Source organism: Nematostella vectensis, chromosome 4 (assembly GCF_932526225.1).
Source record: "Nematostella vectensis chromosome 4, jaNemVect1.1, whole genome shotgun sequence".
Taxonomy (NCBI): domain Eukaryota; kingdom Metazoa; phylum Cnidaria; class Anthozoa; order Actiniaria; family Edwardsiidae; genus Nematostella; species Nematostella vectensis.
Window position 1 is genome coordinate 11716421 of NC_064037.1, and position 19918 is coordinate 11736338.

General features: G+C 38.8%; 1 protein-coding gene across 2 annotated transcripts; it reads right to left on the minus strand.

Annotated features, from left to right (window-relative positions):
- Positions 1–107: 107 nt before the first annotated feature.
- LOC5516632 (probable 3',5'-cyclic phosphodiesterase pde-5) lies at positions 108–19757 on the minus strand. Of its 2 annotated transcripts, XM_032386394.2 has the most exons (28): positions 19365–19757; positions 18784–18963; positions 18655–18692; positions 16172–16283; positions 14903–14952; positions 14796–14830; positions 14449–14545; positions 14016–14049; positions 13889–13948; positions 12904–12962; positions 12696–12746; positions 12363–12421; positions 11981–12032; positions 11509–11651; positions 10653–10745; positions 10351–10419; positions 9881–9936; positions 5832–5890; positions 5472–5611; positions 5287–5373; positions 4738–4791; positions 4001–4151; positions 3627–3782; positions 3068–3240; positions 2665–2776; positions 2327–2407; positions 2053–2141; positions 108–1729 (listed from the first exon to the last, which is right to left on the minus strand). In XM_032386394.2, exons 1-28 carry the CDS (start codon positions 19630–19632, stop codon positions 1447–1449), a joined length of 2841 nt encoding a protein of 946 aa, XP_032242285.1. In that variant the 5' UTR covers positions 19633–19757; the 3' UTR covers positions 108–1446. The 2 variants fall into 2 exon arrangements, with proteins under 2 accessions (XP_032242285.1, XP_032242286.1); XM_032386395.2 differs by lacking the exon at positions 4738–4791.
- Positions 19758–19918: the final 161 nt, after the last annotated feature.

The window sequence follows — 19918 nt, forward strand, 5'->3', positions numbered from 1 at the left end:
GACGTTTAAAGCGTTAGCCCTTCGTCGGAGCAAAAAAGCAAAAAAAATTATAAGGACATGATAATAACATTTTTGCACCCGCTTGTCACAGGAGGGAGAACAATAGATTCACTGAAGATCAATTTTATTGTACAAGCTGATTTAATGGGTTTGTACATGGTTTAAGTTTACGAGGTTTAGGGTTGATGTCTACATTAACATCACTGCCTAGATGTCATGCCTTCACCGAAGGATTAACGTAATCAGTCTTCCTTGTACGACCAGACTAATCGTATGGTCTAACTAATCTGGTTTAGCAAATGGTTTTGGTGTAATGCCTTTACTTTTGGGGTATTCTGTTATAATATGTTTTGAGATAAATATTATATTTCTAATAAATATACATCGATATGTACATACACGTACAAACATACCTTAAATGGATGAAATATATTATTAATCCAAGGGCGGCGAGGGGTGGTGGTCTTTGCACGATACACGATTGTAAAAAAAAAAAAAATTAGAAGGCCATTTCCACGAAGTTTTATAAGAATGTGTACGATTCACGGAGATCAAACAACGCCGCAATGGAGTCAACAAAATGTCTTATGACCAAAATATGTTTTTTTTTCTTTCTTTCACTATTTAAGATTTACTAAAAACAAAATGCACATATACTCCTTCCAATTTTAGGTCTGCTTTGAAACGGGGAGGAAATGAGTGGTGTCATAAGTGGTGTTTGCTAAAAATCACAGCACTGAATCAACAGCGCACTTATCTAACTCTAAAATCTATCGATTCACCACAGGTAAATAAGTAATGTTCGCATAAATGGTATGTTTTCTCTTTGTTCAGTTAATTTGGATCATACTTATAGCTATTAGATTCTTCTACTTCGATAATTTCTTATATATACTCTATGACTTTTAATATAATTTCATTCATTTCATCATTTTGGTTTGTTCAGTCTCATTCGTCGATACGCCCTTCACAAGGCCAATTAAAACTACTAAAAATATTTACATAACAATTCGTTTTAAACATATTAAAAAAAAATTCCCATTTTCTTAATAATCACAACCAAAGCTGATTTCAATATACTAATTCTACCTCTGTCTAAAATATGTTCATTTTTGACAGCAAGTTTGCTGTAACTACGTTCGAGCACGAGTATAGTAAAAAAGGCTTACTTATGTAGTATCCACGGAATATTTCTCCGTTATTTACTCGTCACTGTCAGTACAATGACCATTCATGGTAAGATTGGTCAATAACACTGTACAATTCCTTGTGCAATCCAGCAGCTCCATAATTTCATTCGGTTCCCTACCTTGATGATATCTGGATTTACATCAGCTTGCCGCAAAAAAGGCGAAATTTCCCTTCTTTTACACTAGCAAATATGTACATCTTACCTTGTAAGCCTCGTTAGTTACCTGACCATACTAACCAAACAAGTCTCTCCTATTACGTTTTGCTCTCCTCTTTTGAGCCCTCATCAGTTTTCTCGCATTCTTTCTCTTTCTGTTCTTCTGTTACTATTTGCTCCTTATCGTCTCCTACGTGATTCTCTTTGTCTTCTGATTCGCTGTTGACCTCTTTCGCATCCTGTGATGGACTTGTTGTCTGTGAATCTTCCGAGATTTTATTACCCTCCTCCTTCTCTTTTTCTTTCTCTCTCTCCTTCTCTTCGGCAGCAATTATTTCTTTCTGCTTAGCCACTCTTTCTGACCACAGCTTGAGATTTTTCCTAGAAAAATCAAATCAACCTTAGCCAGGAATCTTTATGACACTTTCTTTTTCAAGCGGTATTGACATCCTCACTACTTGTGGTCTATAGTAGTTCTGTATGGTTTGCCTATTTTAGTACTATATCCTAATGAGGAAATACAATTCTTGAAGTTAACTACCCAAAACAAGATAACTGAAATCGATTGTGCTTTCGCTAATATTTAGATGCAAATTACCGTTTTCATTGGTGTTAATTTAAAGACAACAAACTTACTTTCCGCCATCGACGAGCGGTGCAAATTACCGTTTTCATTGGTGTTAATTTAAAGACAACAAACTTACTTTCCGCCATCGACGAGCGGTTTGGTTCCAGGGATAACTTTACCGAGTAGCTCGTAGCAAGGCAAACAAATACCGACAAGAAAGCCAACCTAAACCACAGACACAGTTGAGTATTTGTAATCAAATACCATGATACAACGCGCGTTCAGGGTCTTAATAAGATAGAACAGAAATGATTTTAAATCAAGTTCCGAAGCCGCCAATAGCAAGTTGAAATATATTTCTTGTGTGCTTGATTCCATTGATAGGAGCAAAAGGGGGCAGCGGAGGGTACCTGGTGTGCTGGAAGCTCGTGTGCAGTGTTTCGATCCTTCATCGGGATTGGCTGCTTGCCTTGAGCCTTCTCCAGGTCACCCTGTGGTAAAACCCGACAAACAGGTTGGCGAAACAAGTAAAACAAGTCAGTTATAAACACGCGTGAAAAGACCCAAAAAACAGGCCAATTAAATAAGTGAGCGGGGGAAGTAACAAGTTAAAACAATATTTAAGGGGAATAAATTAGCGAAATAATTATAAATAAAAAATCTTAACATGTAACAATAAACTATGCGTATTACAACACATTGTTGGAGAATAACGTATTACAACACTTTGATGGAGAATAACGAGTACCTCGGCGTAAAACTCCTGGTAGATGACCTCGACAATCTTGTACTGGATTCGCCAAGGCTTGGTACAGGCTGAAAGGTCACATGCAGTCATGCAAATCGCTCGCAAAAGACGCCTGAAACAACATAAAAATATTAATATAAACACGAATAAAAATACGAAAATAGACGAAGGCAAAGGTAAAGGTTAACTGGTAAACAAAGGATAATTGACATATCAATAGACAAGGCCAAAGGTTAACTGATTAACCAAGGTTAACAGGTATATCAAGGTAAATTCTTGAAGGTCTTTATACGAGAAGGCCTCTTTGTCTACGGATTCCTCCACTTTGGCCTTAATACCAAATAACCCACCTCCCCTCCCCCCCCGTCCCCTAACCCCAATAAAAAGCTACAGTCTTTCTTACCTGTGCTCTTGGTCATCCCATGAGAATGTCCCTTTGTCTACGACGTCCTTAAGTTTGGCCTTGTTGCCAAAGAACAGCGCGAGATCCGTAGCTAGAATGCATTCCTTCATATACCCAAGCACAGTCTTGTACTCCGCAGAGTTGAGCTGGGAGAAGATGTTGTGACCTTCGTGCTGAAAAGGCAAGATAAGGTTAAAGTATGTCGGCTAAGAAGAGATAAAGTAGAAGAAGGTTCTTAAGTTAAAGTGATGGAGCTTGTTAAAGTGATGGAGCTCCTCCCCCCCCCCCCCCCCCCCCCCCCTGCTATACAGGTAGAGTGTTGAGGTCTGGTTGAAATGATGGTATTCCATGGTGGTCATACTGTACCCCCACCCTCTCCTCCCCCGCTATACCTGTAGAATGGTGATGGTCTGGTTGAAATGGTGGTGTTCCATGGTGGTCATACTGTACCCCCACCCTCTCCTCCCCCGCTATACCTGTAGAGTGTTGAGGTCTGGTTGAAATGATGGTGTTCCATGGTGGTCATACTGTACCCCCACCCTCTCCTCCCCCGCTATACCTGTAGAATGGTGATGGTCTGGTTGAAATGATGGTGTTCCATGGTGGAAGTGCTGTACACAGCAGCCAAAGGCGTACCCTCGTTCTTCATCCACGAGTTGGTGCGTCCGCGATGGTCGAGATCGTGACACAGACAAGCGAAAAACATGGCCAGCGCCTATACGTTCAAGCGCGAGAAAGGGGAATTTAGTTAAGGATAATGTATAGGGTCAAACCACCTTTAATTGCATCGCACTGTTGTTTTCATAAGTAAAAAATTCTGTCCACATTTAATCTTCCTGGTATCGTCAGCCAAAACAATGCAGTGAATAGGGTTGTCTACTAAAGTACAAGAGTATTAGCATAAATCTACTACCATAAAAGCTTTATACTGACCTCTAGTCCGGTGAAATTGTTATGTCCGGACCGTATGACCAGGTACATGCAATGTGCTACGGCAAAGGCATGTGTCCAGTTGTGATACGGGACCTTGCGGTAGTTCTTACGGACTGTCAAAACGAAGCGATACAGCTCGTCTAAATCAAACCTGTCAATCAAGCACACATATTTAGAACGAATCAATGGCAATATAAAAATCTAGTTGCAGGCCTGCAAGCAGACTAAATTAATCTATCGGCTTAATTGTAATGCCTTATCATTCAGTGATGACGACAGGATGGGATACTCATGCTACAACCATAAAAAACGCTTCATAATAATATTTTATGTTTTCGTTGCGGGCATAGTCATTTCTTTGGCACCCAAAAAGGTCACTTTCTCTCAGCGCAAGTCCCCTATTAGTGTATCCCCCTCATACACACCAAGTGTCAGTAGGCTTATGGCTAGAGATAATGGAACTGTGGATATGGATAAGTTTGAGGCAATATTCACATTCTTGGCTGAACTGGGATAAGCATTCAAGTGGTACTCTTATAAGGCATTTATTTATTTATCCGGTTTGCCATTGGAATTCAGCTGTAAGACTGCAAGCCTTACTCGAATGCTCGTCCGTAAGAGTACGAATATTGCTTTGTCAGTGAGGTCACATGTTTTAGGCTGAAGGACGGGGCCCACTGTGTAATCGTTCGTTAATTAATAAGTATTCCTTTATCGCAAGCCATTGGTCCTCGAACCTTATGGTATGAGCTTGCGAGATGAGCGCCGCACCAGTGGGCCACCGTGGCTCTCTATAATGTAAGCAAATAACACTAAGCCACATCCACACGTTTTAACGCGGCACTATAACGTAAGTAAATAACACTAAGCAACATCCACACGTTTTACCGCGGCACTATAACGTAAGTAAATAACACCAATCCACATCCACACGTTTTACCACGGCACTCTATAACGTAAGCAAATAACAATAGGCCACATATCGTGCCTTTATTCTTTAAATAATCTTCCGTCGATACAAAGACGTGTAATGTGGTATCTCAATTACCCGTATTTAATGGGTGACTAGGTAAATTTAATTATAACTAGCATCATTTTTGGGAGCAACGTATTCGTAGTTTCGCGACCACCCATTACTAATAATCTTCACTTTGTCTGGGAATAGCGTGTAAGCAATCTGGCTGTGTGGGCGGTTGCAAACTATGCATTTGACTGTAAAACGGCCCACTAATGAACAAAGAGAACGCGCGTAGTATTGTAACTGTATAGTAAACTAAATCACTCACCTTGACAGAGAGAACAAGTTCCTGGTCTGGAAGATCACTAGCTTAGGCATGACCTCCGAATCAAGGCTGTACGAGTCAAACTCATACCTGATAACAAAGTCAACGATTGTAAGAATCCAGTCATCACTAGTCTTTAGGTCTAACCAAGTCCTAATCAGAGCGACTGTTACGACTACAACTCTTACGTTTCGAGATCAGGATAAGGATCAGGGCAATCCAGCTCTTTCAGTCGGTGAAGCTCGCCTTCGGAGCACTTGCTGTGATATGAAAGAACCTCCAAAGCCACACGATGCTTCTGTTCAGACCGACGGATTTTGTCGTAGAGCTTAAAAATAAAGGACGAAAATGAGGTTAAATAAGATCGTCTTTCATTACAATCAAGATCAGTCAGTCAGTCAGTCAGTCAGTCAGTCAGTCAGTCAGTCAGTCAGTCAGTCAGTCAGTCAGTCAGTCAGTCAGTCAGTCAGTCAGTCAGTCAGTCAGTCAGTCAGTCAGTCAGTCAGTCAGTCAGTCAGTCAGTCAGTCAGTCAGTCAGTGTAATTCACCTTGGCGTGATGCAAAGCAAGCCCGCAGTAGATGGCAAAGGTCTGGAAAGACTTCTCATCTGAAGAAAAACACATAATTAGACTACTGTGCATCGATATATGTATGTTTGAGGTGGTAAGGGTAGAGATTTTGTGGGAAAATAATTGAGAGGAAACGAGATTTGTAAGAGTCTCAAAGGAGTAAGCTCAACCCATTCCCATCTACACGATATTGAATCGATTGTGTAAAGGCCGATTCTCGTGTGCCAAATTATTGAGTAGCATCAGAACCTTAAAGAAGTCAGGCAGTTGCTGCTTGAAAAAAAAAACATACAAAAACTTCAACAAAACTTTAATCACATGCTTTAAAATGCATTAGCAAATATGCTTAACAAAAGATGTATAAACAAAGCAACTTATGACAGGACAATATATTTGAAGTGTAAGAGGGAAAGTCATAACAGATAGTCCCGGGCTTTCTCGACGATGACTAAATTATGTGATATGCAGACTTGCTTGTCGAGTTCTTGTCGCTGTTCAAGACGTGACAATCCACGCGAACGTCCTTTTCACATCAACGGGCAATAAGAATACTCTAGAACTCCCTTGATAACTTCAGCGTGGATTAGGTCTATTATGACATTAGCCCTGTGTGATGTGGGGTCCTGTTCCTTCTTATCAGTCTTCTTTGATGGTAGAGAAGATATGACCAAAGACGCTTCAAGCTCCTCATCTTTGGTAGCTGTTGTCTTCTTTGGCGGTAGAGATGATATCATTTTAGTCAAAGGCGTATCGAGTTCTTCCTCCTTAGTAGCTCTTTTCTTGTTTGGCGGTAGAGGAGATATCATTTCAGTTAAAGGTACTTCAAGCTCTTCATCTTTGGTGGCCCTTGTCTTCTTTGGTGGCAAATATACCATTTCAGTTAAAGGCGTTTCAAGCTCTTCATCTTTGGCAGCTCTTGGCTTCTTTCGCGGTAGAGAAGATATCATTTCAGTCAAAGGCGCTCCAAGCTCTTCATCTATGGTAGCCTTTGTCTCCTTTGGCGGTAGAGAAGCTATCATTTCAGTCAATGGTGCGTCGAGCTCGTCAACTTTAGTGGTACTTAGGGGTGTCCCACAGTTGTTACCATTGGTACATTCTTTATTCACGAGTGAAGATATAGGTTTACCAAAGGTGCAGGGCTCTTCCTGGACAATGTTTCCACAGCAATCAAATTCCACAGCCTGAGATAAGTCCAATACGACTTCTTGCTGACTGATCTCCTTGGGACTGCTTTCCTGCCAAACATCATACGGTTTTACCCAGCGCTCAGATTCCAGGTCTCGGACCGCTGCAGGAGAAGTCTTGTTTGGCGACATTGTCTTGGTGCAGCCATCTGAAAGTACTTGACTTTCAAGGCTTTGAGGACTGGAACCATTTTTCTCAACATCTTCATCAGCACTAGCCATGAGGCATATCGGTGGCGGTGAAACACATGATGTAAGTTCCAGACGAGTAGATTCTACGCATGTAACGCCTTCCATTTCCCTTTTATTAGAGTACTCGGCGTTAGCTGATAAATGGTCCAGACAAGAACATTCCTCTTGTTCACATATAACGCTATCCATGTCGGTAGCACTTGAGTATTTGTATTTAGCTGCTGTAAAATCTGGGCTAGAACTTTTGTCATGTTCACAAGTGGCACTATCCATGGCTCTTGCACAAGGACAGTTGTATTTAACTGGCGTAAGGTTTGGACTTGAGCATTCTTCTTCCTCGCATACAACACCATCCGTATCGTAAGGATCGACATTCTTATCCAAAGAAGGGACAGAGTCTTCCTTTTCTTGATTGAGTTCGACGGCATGGTTCGTATGAGTGTTCGTACTGATCGACTCTTCAACAACAACAGTGATGTAATCCACAAAGGAGCGAATGATCAGCTTAATCAACTCGCCCTGTAAGTTACTTTCTAGTTCTCCTGAGAAATCTTCAATTGGCGACAGCTTGTCACAAAGAGTATCCAGATTTTCCTGGCAAAGAACAGGCTCCTGACCAGGCATGTTCAATGCCAGGTCAGACTCCTCGAACTCATGCTTATCTTCCAGGAACTCAAACTTACTAAGAGCGTCCTCAAAGCTATCATAACTATTTTGGTCAGACGTTTGCTCAAGTGCAGTCTCTTGGATATTCATCGAAGCTTGGTTAACCAAGTATGTATTATCCACCAGGTTACAATTTCTCAAAACAGTTTCAGGGCTGACAACAAAACTCTCATCGGTATTTTCATTGTAGTCGTCCTCTTTTATAAACCGTCCTTCCGCCACACCAAAGTCCATTACTTTTGCCAGGAACGTATCAAAATTAGTAACATCCAGGACAGACTCTTGTCCAGGAAGATTAATAATTAGATCGTAATTCATGACTTCGTAATGATCTTCATGAAAGTCTAATTCCATCTCATCGATATCGAACTGATAGCACTGGAAGGTGACGAAGAACCCCTCGTTTGATATGAAAGGCGGCGGTGAATTGAACAGATGCCGAGTGTAGTCTTCTATACATATATCGCACTGGTTTCCATCCCAGCACGGTAGCTCGGGAACACAGCTCGAAATGTAATCTTCCAAAGGAAACGTGCTTTCGTTTTCAAAATTTTCTTTTTGAGGTTGAACAATGTCTTCTGAAGTTGGGAGTAGATCTTCTAAGGTGTTTCCCAAGAAGGTATACGAGTTTGCTGTAAAGCTTTCCTGTTCTTGGTCAAAGACATCAGGTAACTGAGCTAAGTACGGATCACAACTCCTTTCTTCGTTATCTCTCAGGGACGAATCGCTGCCGTAGTTTGCAAATAATTCATCAAGATAAAAAGACGTTGTAGACTGCAAGCTATGCAAACTGTCTCTACTTTCGGTACTTTGTAGTTCAGGGCACTGCACTTCAAGGTTTTCATTTCGTGTCAACTGCTGATGATAGAATCCAAACGGTTCAGGATGATACACCGGAAAATCTGTTGCGTTTGAGTTCATATTTGTGCACACAGTGTCCTATTCCTGATCGATGCCACTCCCGATAAATCTATTTGTTATTCCGGCTGACCTTGATGAAAAATACAGGAGCCATGAAGTCGGTCCTCTAGCGTAAATATTTTTTTTTAAACGAAGCACCATCAAAATACGGCGTAATTACTACATTTAGAAGATATAGGATTCGCTGCTCGTACAAGTTGTAAAATTCAAAATTCCGAGGTTTGTATTTGTTTACCATTACGTATACGAGCACGCGCGCACTGTGATAGACAATAGTGGAGCTAAGAAAAATATAACGTATTGACTTTTAATAAAATCATTATTTTCCCACCCTAACAACTGTTGGAGATATCATTACAATACTACAACATATCAGATGCGATTTACCAAGAAAAACACGGTGTTGTTAGCGCGCGCCGATTTTGTGTAACGACTTTTTGAGCGCGCGTTTATGGACGTTCCATGAATGAATCGAATAAAGGTTTCTAGTAGCATTCCTAAGAACCCGCTTTACATATCATGTTTTTGGTCGAAAAAGGCGACTTTCCTCAAGAAACTAAGTGACGTTTTGGTGATATAGGGGTAAATTTCAAATGTTACCAGAAGCTCTACCGTGCGACATAACGGAAAAACCTTGAAAATGCGCAAATCGAGATAGAGATAGAAGGCACGATTTCTTACAATGGCCACCGGTTCCTTGTATTACGGACTGATTTTCAAAACACAAATAACGTGAGGCCGAAATGCATATACCTTGATTTTGGCTTTTTCAGATATTTTTTCCCCGATCATCCTTGAGCTATGTATGGGATCAGGGACGAAAAGCTCTAATTTTAATGACACTTTACAAAAAGACGCATTAGATATTTTGTTTGATATTAATTACTATGTACTTAGGGAAAAATTATGCCTTATTAGATGTGAAATGAGCTTATTTGAAGCGTCATGTCATGTTTTTCCGTCATGTCATGTTTTACCGTGCGCGTTTGGAGAAAAACACAGCGAAACCCGTATCATTGATCTATTATTACAGCTCTACTGTACTTAATTGATGATTAATTATACCTGAAGCCGTGAACACTCCAGACTTCTTGTTCACCATCTGAACAACGCCGATAATGCTGGAAATAGCAAAAAAAGAAATGTTGCAATGTTAACAAGATACCATCTCGTGGGAGAACCTTAAGAAAACGAAAACTTCGAAAGTGAGCTTATTTGCAACTTGTCTTGAAAAAAGAATTTTAATTGCTAGTGCGTTTTCTTACGTGTGACACTCCATTTTTAACTTGTTGTTATTTTCCCAAAGTTTTAGGAAAAGAAGAACAAGAGAAGTAGCAGGAAAAAAAATTAACTCCGTGACATGGCGCGTGCGACTTGCAATCATTTTCTTTTGCGAGACAAGTTGCAAGGAAAAAACCCCGTACGTTTGACATGGCCTTCAGCAACTCGCTTGAATTAGCCGGTGGAAATGGCTGCTTTGTGTAACTCGGTGCAGTGTGGGAGTGTAAAATGACGGCGTGTGCACAAGTACTTACTTTCCCCTGATAAATATTGGCATACACAAAAGTGTCCTGGTGGTGTAACCAGTCTGAATATCAATTTCTCTGAAAAACAAATATATTAGCAGCTTAGTATTTAAAACTGGTTTGAAGCTCAGTAAAAACAACTGAAGAAAAACGCTGGCGGGTCTTGTTCTTGAGGTTTAGGGCTGGGCTACACCTCTATATACCCTGGGGTCAAGAGGCCGAAAGTTCGCTCTACCCTCCCCATGTTAATTTAAAAAGCAACGATATAATTTCAGAGCCTCTGGTTTCCAGGGTAACCTCTATCCTGTTACCTGTTGAATCGATCATCGTGGTAGGCATCGGAGATGTTGAGGGTCTCGCCAGAGGTTGCCACGTAGCCTGCCACGCCTTTCGTCTTGGGGAACCTAAAAATACCATCACCAAGTCAGACAGCAAGCGTGCGAACATAAAACAGCAGAAGAATTGTTGGAAAAAACTCAGAAATATTTGGCTATTTGCACACGATGTTGATAGACATGGAAACACATGTAAATCACTTTATCATGTTTGACTAGTTAAACTACAGACTGGGCTTTAGAATAACAAGGTAGTCTGCGTAGGAATACAGGGGCGTACGCAGGATTTTTACAAGCTGCGGTCAAAGCATTCAGAAGCTGAGTGAGGGCGTGGCCTCTTATCCCGCATCCCGTGAAGGGTTTGAAATTGGCGTCAATGCGTCAGACTTTTGAGAATATTACATGATCCTCTGTGATCCTCGATCTGAAATAGGACTTCAGTCGTCGCGTGGCACTGAACGACATAACAATATGCTTGGAAATCATCTGTAGACTACCATGATTAAGAAAATTATAGTTTTTATCCTCATCATATATATAAAACTAAGTACATAAAAATAAATGAGTAAACATTTGACTTCCCACCCTCGTTTTGCAAATAAGATCGCCAAATGTTTTTGCAGTCCAGTGACTGCAGGCCTAGAGGCTGCGTACGCCCCTGGCATGGTGGAATCAGGGGAGTGAATCAACACAAGGTTGAAACGGTTACACCTACGTTCCGCTGACGCTAGTCGTACTTTAGCACCTTAATTTCTCCGACGTAGGGGCGCAAAACGCTCGAGGCGTTTTAGTTTTAGTTCATCGTCATTTTGATTTATTCCCCTCTCTCTACCTTATTTCTTTCTGCAGTTGCGAGGAGCGGCTATCCTCCAGGCTCCCTCCAATGTCAAAGATCCTTGCATACAGCTCGTTTGTCTTGTTATCAACCAAGAATAACGAGGTCCGGTCTGCATCAACGAGTGTCTGGGCGTAGTTCTGCAAGGGAGCTTGAGTTATAAGGCTGGTGCGTGAAACTATGATTTCAGATAAATTGCCATCAATATAAAATCAATCAATCAATCATATAAAATAAAAAAAACACTGATGAGTGGGCAACCACGAAACAGGCTTGTAGAGATGAAACGGTAGTTCGCGTGTTTTTTTCCTACAAACCAAGATATATCCCGCTCTACACCTATGTATTGAGCACTGTTATATGAACGCCTGCACTCACGCACTATATTACTATCATATATATTACAATCATATAAAGACTTCTATAAAAATTCATATAATCATCGCCATTGCCGTCCGCACCATCTTACCATGATCTTCATAATAACCGTGTCCATACTAACGATATCTTGAAAAATGGACCTGGAAAAAAACGACAAAGTTAACAAGTTGGCATTGTTGCCGGACGGTAAAAGCAATTCCAGAATAGGAAAGGGGTATCCTGTGGATGCCCTGTCAACCATGGTAAAAACACTGAGCAAACAGCAATAAAATAGTCCAGCATTAATGGCACCGCTACGTTTGGCCGACCACAAGACAAAGAAAATGTTTGCGAGCTTTTTTTTTAGGACGCCACCAATTATGTACTGTACTTCACGTAGGCATTGCTGGACCAGTTTCTCATTGGCCAGTTTCTCAAAAACAATGCTGGCCCTGTTTGCATGGGGCTTGTGCACATCCGTCATGGTTCACCTTGTTACGTTAAGAAGAAACTCCGTTAGTTTTCTGTGCTTGTGCATGTGTAGGTACATCTGGAATAAAAACACATGCCGTGGTTTAAAGGGGCTGCGAAACGTAAAAGGCGAGAAAATATGAGAGATAGTGATAAATTAATCCCAAATCTGAAATACAAAGACCATTGTATTTTCAAATGTAATTGAGTTTTTATAGAGACTTTTGTGGTTTTATTATCAGAGTTTAGCGCTGACAAACTCTCATTCACCTGCCGTGCGAAATTTAACATGATTCTGGACTGTCGTAATTTGGACAATTATGTAGGCTACTGTAGTACGTTCCCACTCTTACCTCTGCATAATAAAGTGATATCCCACCCCAGACGAGATAACTGTTGACTATCTATTAGACGGAAAACAAGTATACAAAGTTAGAACATCTACACCAAGAAGAGCTACTTTATCCAGGAAATGTCTTATTTTTTTAAGTTAAATCGCAATAAAAAAACATTTACGGTGGCCATAGACTGATTATAATCGTATTTCTTAGTTTAACAAACCTCTTCATCTTCCTCATCAAAGGGATCTCGTCCAACCATTCTGCTCAACTCGATTGTACCTTAAAAAAAATAAAATAAACAATGAACAATAAACTATGCCCTGATTGTCAGTTAAATGGGTATCATGTGGTATTTTAGCGCGAAAAAGAGGATTTGGCACATGGGGCATCAAAACCATGTTGAAACTTTTTGTGAACTTTCGTCGCAGTAAAGCTTGGGATTACCAATCTTTCGCACCCAAAGTCCATAAAACACCCATTATCTGGAAAAAGGATCTATTTAGAGATGACAATGATGTAGCAAATTGGTCTTGGGAATTCCTGTGATGCTTTGCCGTGTCAACTCAATCGTGTTTCTACACAGGGAGAAAAAGCTCACAGTTTGTGATTTTTCAAATTTGAAGGAAACTCGCCGAGCTATAAAAAGTAATATTTTTTTACAATTTCCTCTGTAAAGTTTTATACAATGCGATCAATCGCTACTCCGCCATGTTGTCTTTCCGTTGGCTCTAAAATAATCTCTTCCCTGCTAGAAATCTTTTTTAATGCTTCAATATTACCGGGGATGTGTGTATGGATTAGATATCTTTTGGTTTTATTAGTCCTCTCTAGTCTGCAGATGTGTCCGTGTAAAGTTAAGCGAACTTCGTAAACTTGATGTTTCGTAGCGCCTTCACTTATCTTCTCTTTATTGATTGTAAAATGTACACTCGATATTTTAATGAGCAAAACTACTGCGTGGATTTTAGTGCGTGGATCCCACAGAGGTGCGTGGACAAACTGAGTGGACTCAAAATCCACGCAAAATCCACGTAGAATCCACGCCGAATCCACGCACGGAATGTTAAAACACATTCAGTCTGTACTGTACTAGTGTACATATCTCACAAAACATGAAATGAACATGAGCACCCTGTGTTCTCTACAGATGCTAGAGTTTATCATCTGAAAAGCAGGTAAAGTTATTGTGGGTTTGCATGGCTCACCAACAAGTTCTCCATTTGACTGCACGATCGGCTGACACAGGATGGATTGGGCAGTGGTGCCTATGAGGTTAATACCATGATTAGTAATCGGGTAATGAATTAATAAATCACAGTATTGGACACTTACTGTCAACACCAGTGCCTTGAGGAAATCTCTCATCCTGAACAAGGAACAAAAGGCAAGAATATTTAAGTTAGAATGGCCATAAATTGCAAATGTGTAGCTTTAAGCTTTATTCTCACTAAACATAAGGCCATTGAGCTAGCACAGACCAAATCAAGAGTAAGGAAATCCAGATCATTGGTGCAGCACTTGAGCACCCAGGAGATTTTGTTGATGGAAGTAACATGGGAACAAGGCACTAGAAAAATTAGGTGCAGTCTCCACTAAAAAACACATTGTAAGATGCAAATTTAGGGAAGGGGGAGAGGGGGTTCTCTACCCTTCTCCTGGATCCGGCACTGTTCTATACTCCCAGGGTGCCTAAGGATGATCCCATGCTCTAACACATAATCAAGCCTCATTATTTGCGGAGCACATAATTTGTTAAGCTGCTTACCCCTAGTATATCTGTTGTTCTGACTGGTTTCAGTGTGTAAGCCACATATGCAGCTATTGTTGTGCCCTGCTGGATCCTTACTGAGGAGGATGTTTTCCTATGGCACATCAAAGAACAGTTTATTTAAAATAAATTCAAAACATTATTAATACTAATACGGTAATATTAGTAAAGCCCTCCTTGCAAACATCGCCCAGCATTGCTGGTGATGTTAGGTTTGGTTAACTACAAGACAAAGAAAATGATGTTCAAACAGATCCAGCCTTGTAAGGCCAGTGGCTTGAAGACTGTTTGCCTACAATACCGGTGCTGCTTGCACAGGGCTTTACAGCAAAACTAAAACATACCCTTCTGGTAAACTTGGATTGTAAACATACAAGTCCTGTAAAAAAAATCAAATTATCATTATTGCAAAGAAACAATAATAAAAAATTTTTAAATGAAGAATATGTACCTGTCCAGAAGAATCAACAAGATACAAAACAAATCCATCTGCATGTGATGCTGTTGGTAAGATATATTATGTTTAGTATATTTATATTTTTTGTTTAGTAATGATTTTCAGTAACATTTCCTAGTCACTAGGGAAAAGGCTATACTACTGTATACAGGGCTTCTGGAATTACGCCCTCGTGCGGAAGCATGCAATTTGGCTTTCTCTGCGTAATCCACAAATTTCTGCTTAATCCCACGTAATTTGGCTAAATTTTGAAAGAAAAACCATTAAGTGCACAGCTGATGTGTTCTTTTTACAGTAGGGTTATTACAATTTTTTCAGTAAAAAAAGACACATTCTTCGTAAGAGTGCTATACTTCAAACTGAATTTCAAAAACAACAAATAAAATGACTAGGCGTTCTTTGCTAAACTGCAAGGGTTTGGAGCCAAACTCGCCTACCCAAGATATTAACCCAGAGTAATTTAGCTTGTAATCATTTGTTTTCTGTGAAAAATGTGCAATCCTGCGTAATTTGGTGCTTAATTGTTGATATTCCGAGTAATTTAGCACGTAATTCAGAAAAGAATCCCGCAAAATTTTGATTTTCAGCATAATTTAGCGCGTAATTTTGCAAAAAGTCAGGCATAATTTTGATTCTTTTTCTGTGTAATTCCAGAAGCCCTGTGTATAACCAGGTAATGACAAAAGAATAGCTCTTCAACCAGCTATACTACACTTTATATTATTTAGTAGCTCAAGTCAATAGTAGTAATGAAAGGACCAAAGCAAACAGGGAGAAGTGTAAAGAACTATATCTGCATGAATTATATATGTCATTTTAAATGACAGCTTTGTGAATTTTTTTAGTAATTAGTATGATTTTCATCTCTCCCCAAAGATTCTCATGACACAGAGGAGATAAAAAATGGCAAACTTGAGAAATCCCAATCTTTTAGAAATTTCTTAATGGCTTAAAAAAATGAAATCTTAAAAAGGCACACTTCATATCAAGCAGAAATGAGAACATGAAAATTGATTTTAAATCGAAAGAAGTGTTTAAGGAGTATTGATTAAGTTCTTTTTTATTCAAGAAAACAAAACTTGACTTTTTCCTCACAAAATGACTTTGCTCACAAAAACCTTTTTTCTCCATATCATAAATTATATTTTTTGCATTATGGGATAACAGTTCAAGATAAACATAAACATTAGTGATAGTAGAATCAAAACTGAGATAAGGAAAATGTGAATTTGTAGTGGTTGTCTGAGTTCCGTTAAAACACACCTGAGGCGATACAATTAGCCAGCTCCAGAAGCACTTTCTGTTTGTTAGGCTGTTGGTGGATGTCATGAGTGAGGTCTTCTAACATCTTCTTCTTATCGCTATGTACACAGAACTAAAACATACAAATCATAGAATCAAATATAATTAAGGGAAAAATATGTTTCATTTTAAAACACTGAAAACACCTACTATTGTTAGTAGGCTTACAATTAGGATTTTAAATAAATGTGGTTGCATTTGTGACTAGTTTTGTTTAATGCCACCAAAGAATATAATTTTGTAGCAAATAAATGACAACTTACATTAACCCTTGAAATTCACACCAAGCAGTCAAAAAATGAATAAAATTTAAATCACTAAACTTGTGGTTATGCTCCCCATAGATTGTTTAGCACAAGCTGTAAACAAAAGGTTTATGTTCAAGTCTATAGCAGAGCTCCTTTGAGGTTTTATTGTATATGTGTGACAAAAATTGCTATGTAACTTTAGTAAAACTGGAAACAGCTGCACACATGCATTTAAAACAAAAAAAGAGCTTTAAGCTCTGATACTGTACTTCCACACTCATACTGTACTCCGCTAACCATTTTTGAATTATCATTTGCAGTTTTTAGAGTTGGCAATATTTAAAGTTTATGATTATTTCATTAGTACTATCCCATTCATTCTGTAGCTTTAGAACTGCTCCCTACTGTACTTTCAGAAAACTAAAATTTGGATGATAAAAAATCTATTATTGGTTTTGCATTAGGGTATTTGCATGTTGTGTTGATTCATACAGAGAAGATTATTTAGCAGCGCATCAGCAATATTTTTTTTGCTCTTTAAACTGTACTTGGATATCTTATTGTGGAATCACAAACTTGAGCGTGAAAAATCAAAAGTTGCTGTATTATGTTTTCCTGTGTGGGGTCACATTTCCTTCAGAATTCATTTTAAAGTAATTTTTAATAGAAAAAAGCAAAAGGCTTGAGGATAAATGGTAAAATACAGGTGTTTGTTAAAAAAATATCCAAGCATTAGTAAATTTGTTGATAGGATTTGCCTACAATCTAAAAGTCTAAAATTTAGCTATTGAGGAGGGAGGGGTACAATAAAGCATTTCTTTATATTATTTTATTCATTCATTATTAATTTTTATATGATTGGTGTTTCTATCAGAACCCAATCACTAACAGATAAATTGTACTCCATCTGCTGTTTAGCAAAGTCTGGTGCATAAAAGGTCTTGGCTATTGTTGGAATATCTAATCAACTTTCACAGGCAATAAAAAAAAAATTAAGACAACAACTGCTTTTACTTTAAAATTTTGTCAGATCTGGTTTGGTTAATATGGCCAATATTATTGTTGATACAAACCAACCAGCAAAATAACTGCAGATAGATAATAAAAAAAATAAAATTAAGACAACTGCTTTTACTTTAAGCATATAATGTATTAAATTTTGTCAGATCTGGTTTGGTTAATAAGGCCAATATTATTGTTGATACAAACCAACCAGCAAAATAGCTGCATATAGATAATACAGTATGATACAGTATAAGAACAGACTGTATCTCATAAAATATTTCAAGCATCAGTCCTATGTCCCTGTAAAATGTTGTTGAAATTAGTGTCTATGAAGAATGAAAACAGCTTGATGAAATGAAATTCAGCCAAATCAAGAGCATGTACAGCACTTGATTAAGAAACTAGTTCAATAATATACCTTATTTTCACTGTCATAAAGGATTTCTTTATTTAGAATCTGAATTATTGATAAGCAATAAGCAAGAAACATGTTTCAGTTTTATGTTGCACCAAATGTTACAATATTCTCTTTCACAATTCATTTTTTCTGATAAGCTCAAAATTTTTAATTATTCTTTTTTCTCTCTCTACACATTTAGGGACGTGTACAAAAAGAAATTTCCTTAGTTATTTTTGTCATAAAACTCGGAGGAAATAAATCTATCAACCAATAAAAATCTAATGCATTTTATAAGTTACATGAGACAAACTACCCTGCTATATGTCATCAAAAAATATATGATAATCAAAATTTCAACTAACAAGCTTAAAATCTTTTTTTTTAATTTCGCGTTGTTACTGGCAACAGTACTTTTAATAAAGGAGTTGTGATCAGAAGTATCTTATTTGTTGTATTCATAGTTTCTCTAATAGCTATATTTTTTGCCGTTCTAAATGTAAAACAGTATAACAATATAATTCCCCGCAGATTGTACTCGAAATTTTCTGAGTTTCATCCATAATTTTTTCCCATTTCGCTCGGTTAGATATTGGTAAAATGACCAATTCGGAGAAAACTCATTACTTACTTAACTGTAAAATCTCCGATTTTGACATCAAGTTTTTCATGACAGCTGCCAAAATAAAGACTTTTTCCTGATCTGAACAGCTCAAGATATATCCGAAACTCTCAATGACTTGGATTTTAAAACCACTTCAATATAAAAAAAAGTGACAATTGTTTTTTTTTACCTTCCATTTTGACAGCGACGGCCGATGCGTTAGAGATGCTGTGGAAAGTTGGGTGAGTCTTAGACATGATTTTTTTATTTCACTATTCAAATTGTTTAACGACTTTTTTTAACTGGTAAAAAAAAATACCATTTTGTTGATTCTTTTCGTGTTCTGAAGATGGATGTCTCCCCTTGTTGTGCTTTATCTTACGAGTTTTTCGGATAAGCCATCTTTCCAATCGTTCTTGGTCGACGTTCTTCATAACAAACTCTTCCAAGAACATCGGATGTCCTTGCAAGTACCCTCGAACCGACTCCCCGTCTATTTCTGCAAGAAAATCACAAGAACACCGTTAAGCAAACTAAAACCAATTACTCAAGTCTTACAAAAACATCTTATCTAGGCAATTTTCGCAGGCAAGACAGATTAAACACTCGATTCCACACTCGTCAAATGTACAGAGTTTCTCGCTAACCGTTGTTCTAGAGCCCTGTCGATACAGACGTCAACGGAAATCTACAAACTACACTCATATTATTTAGCGATCTCCTTTATATTGAATGAAATGGCCGATCTAATTACTCCCAATAACCACAGAACCACAATTAAACCCCAGCTATCTAACAAACAGTGAAAGTTTAGAAAGCACGAAACCACAAAAGCGATTTCGCGCGCTTTGAAACTTCAAACGATAAAGAAGACCTGGAATCAGGGTCTCGATCTATTACCATGTGTTTCTGGTGCCGGTCGCTCTCCAATCGCTTTCCCTTGCACAAGAGCAGGTCTAAACGGGCCTTCATTAAAGGGAACGCTAAGATCGAAGTGGCCATGACTGTTTACTAGGCTGTGCTGGTTGCTAGTGTGCCTTTGGCCCGGCGAGGAAGAACTCTTTGCGGTGTTTCCGCCGCTTGGGACTCTACGAATGGGGCTGCTACGAGAACTATTTGGTAAAGGCGGCAATCTCCGATTTGAGATCTGTCTGGAAGGACTCGACATCCTTATTTTATGGCGTTTGGGCGAAGATCTTGCTATCTTGCCTCCATTGTCGCAGGGATTCTTCGTAGCGAAGTGTGTTTCATTCACTGTTTACAGTGATAGGCTCCAGTGAGCGCTAACAGCTGTCTTTTTTAGGCACGTGACAAGAAGTGAATAATTCACAATGCAAATGAACAACTAGCCTGAAATATGAAAATTAGCACTAGTAATTTCCGCCAGATTGCATGGGTTTCGCTATAAGCCATTACACGTTCGTAAACGTTTGAATTCAGGTAAAACACATTAA